At 40.2% G+C, this 2,500-nt stretch overlaps 1 protein-coding gene across 10 annotated transcripts in view; it reads left to right on the plus strand.

The window, feature by feature from the left end:
- The window catches only part of magu (SPARC related modular calcium binding-like protein magu), a 275,455-nt gene that overhangs the window by 249,340 nt on the left and 23,615 nt on the right, over window positions 1–2,500 (plus strand). For 9 of the 10 annotated variants that reach the window (XM_069326577.1, XM_069326576.1, XM_069326580.1 and 6 more), the window contains one exon: window positions 2,161–2,208. The exons of the other annotated variant lie outside the window; for it this stretch is intronic. In XM_069326577.1, the coding sequence (XP_069182678.1) occupies window positions 2,161–2,208 (48 nt within the window). The remainder of the gene's footprint in view (window positions 1–2,160; window positions 2,209–2,500) is intronic. 10 annotated transcript variants of the gene reach the window in all.

Here is a 2,500-nt window from a genome sequence, read left to right on the forward strand (position 1 = left end):
TATTGGCGTGGCCCATTTGTAAATGGGGTATATGTAAACATGGGATATCGGGAAGAATAAATGAAATATGTAAATACGATCTACCTAGAAAATCCGGAAACCTTCTTAGTATAGGTAAATGTACCAAAATATGTGAATTTTTCCACCCAGAACTTTGCAAAAACTCTTTTAAATAAGAATGAATGTTTCGACACAATGTCCAGCTTTCCATATAAGGGGCACCAGGTGAATAAGACCGACACACCGCCTCGAGGAAAGCAGCCACAACACTACTTACCAGGATGATATTTTAGCAGGAGGAGGAGGAGAATGGCTAAAAATGTCCAGACTCTACCATTAACTCGGTCAAATGCTAGAGAGGACACAAACACAGTGGCCTCCTTACCAGAGCCTCAGATAGTAACACCAAATAAAGCATCCAGCACTTCCACAAACATAACATCATTTGTATGTGCCAACATTCAGGGTATAAAAACACGCAAATCTAACAAAGTGCACTTCATAGATGGCCTCTTACATGAGGCACATGCAGTGTTTGCAGCCCTAACGGAAACCCACACAAAGGACTATTATGAAATATGGATCTCAGAATACAATCTTTTCAGATGTGAGAGGAAACACCGGCTACAGGGTGGGGTCAGCCTCTACATCTAAGACACACTCTCATCCGTACTGAGCTGCTAAACACCACACAAGATATGGTGGAAGTGCTGATAATCAAAATTGAGATCCTAAATAAAAGATTGTCACTAGTTAAGCAAGTGACAATTTTTTTAAGCTATTTACACAATTATTAATGTTTATATATATATATATATATATATATATATATATATATATATATATATATATATATATATATATATATATATATATATATATATATATATATATAATCATTTACACAAATACATATACATATCAATTATCTTTTTATATCACAAGTGATTCAACTAGAGGCTTACAACAGTCACTGTTCAAGACACTTTACATCTATGGTGAGTCACACAGTCTTGCCCCACACCCACCTTTACAGGCACATGGTTTTACAGTCATGTGCAGGCTGCACCTACAGTAAGCACATTTGGGATACTTCGCTAAGATTCCCGGCAGCACATCATTATGAATGAAGTACTTACACACTTCTTGGACACCATTGATGGTGTTCTCAGGTGGCTATACACGAGATCCTGAAACAAAGGGGTTAGAAATAGCCTAAGCTACTCAATCCCTTTGAGATGTATTTTTTCTTGTCTCAATAAACATACATGAACTTGATCCTGACACTAATATTGTGTAGGTACAGCAAGTAGGTTATTGACGAGTTATGAAGTTCTTGGCGTCTTCACTGTCACCACATGTTTTAAATTGCTTGAAAAGCAGACCTTATATCGCAGATTTTTTTTTTGTATTAACATATTTATGTACGCCTGCATTAGTGCAGCTGTCTTAGACTATTTGAAGGGGAGTACAGTGGGTCAAAAAGCTAGCTACGTGATGCTAAAATCCCCATCACACAGGATGGTTAGTCATACAGAGGCATGTGATCAGTAGTCTACACTGGCAGACTCTGGGAGCATTATGAGGATATTATCAACACAAGAGTGAATAAGGCAGCAGTGGTACTAAAAGTCCCCATCTCGCAGGATGGTTAGTCATACAGAGGCATGTGATCAGTAGTCTACACTGGCAGACTCTGGGAGCATTATGAGGATATTATCAACACAAGAGTGAATAAGGCAGCAGTGGTACTAAAAGTCCCCATCTCGCAGGATGGTTAGTCATACAGGGCCATATGTTTAGTAGCCTGCACTGGCAAATTTTTGATACACTGTGAGGATATCTTCAAGAATACGAGAGTGAATAAAGTAATTGCATAGCGCCAGGCAAAAGCACAAGAAAAGTCTACGCTCATCAACATCCACATTTCAGTACGGGGTCTTAAACGCATTGAAATTCTATACGGGTATTAAGATTCCCACAGAATACTCCATGCATTTTATTTATTATTATACCGAGATTAAAACAGCGAAACTCGATTCTTGTTTTAAATTGTCTCTATATTTCTTTTTCCTAATTTTTCATGTGGTCGAATATGTTTTTGAATGTTAATTGATGAGTTAATTAATAACGTGTATTGATTGTCTGTCTGTCCTTCAGGTGGAAGGTGTAGGGGCGCCCGCTGCTCCAAACCCCCCATTAAGCAAAGTAAGTACCTATCCTTCCTCGGTCTGTGCCTGTGCTCGGTCTGTGACTGTGCTCGGTCTGTGATTGTGTTCGGTCTGTGACTGTGTTCGGTCTTTGCTTGTGCTCGGGGTGTGACTGTCCTCGGTCTATGACTGTGTTCGGTCTGTGACTGTGCTCGGTCTGTGCTTGTGTTCGGTCTTTGCTGGTGCTCGGTCTGTGCCTGTGCTCGGTCTGTGCCTGTGTTCGGTCTGTGACTGTGTTCAGTCTGTGACTGTGTTCGGTCTTTGCTTGTGCTCGGGGTGTGACTGTGCTC

Source organism: Procambarus clarkii, chromosome 18 (genome assembly GCF_040958095.1).
Source record: "Procambarus clarkii isolate CNS0578487 chromosome 18, FALCON_Pclarkii_2.0, whole genome shotgun sequence".
Classification (NCBI taxonomy): Eukaryota; Metazoa; Arthropoda; class Malacostraca; order Decapoda; family Cambaridae; genus Procambarus; species Procambarus clarkii.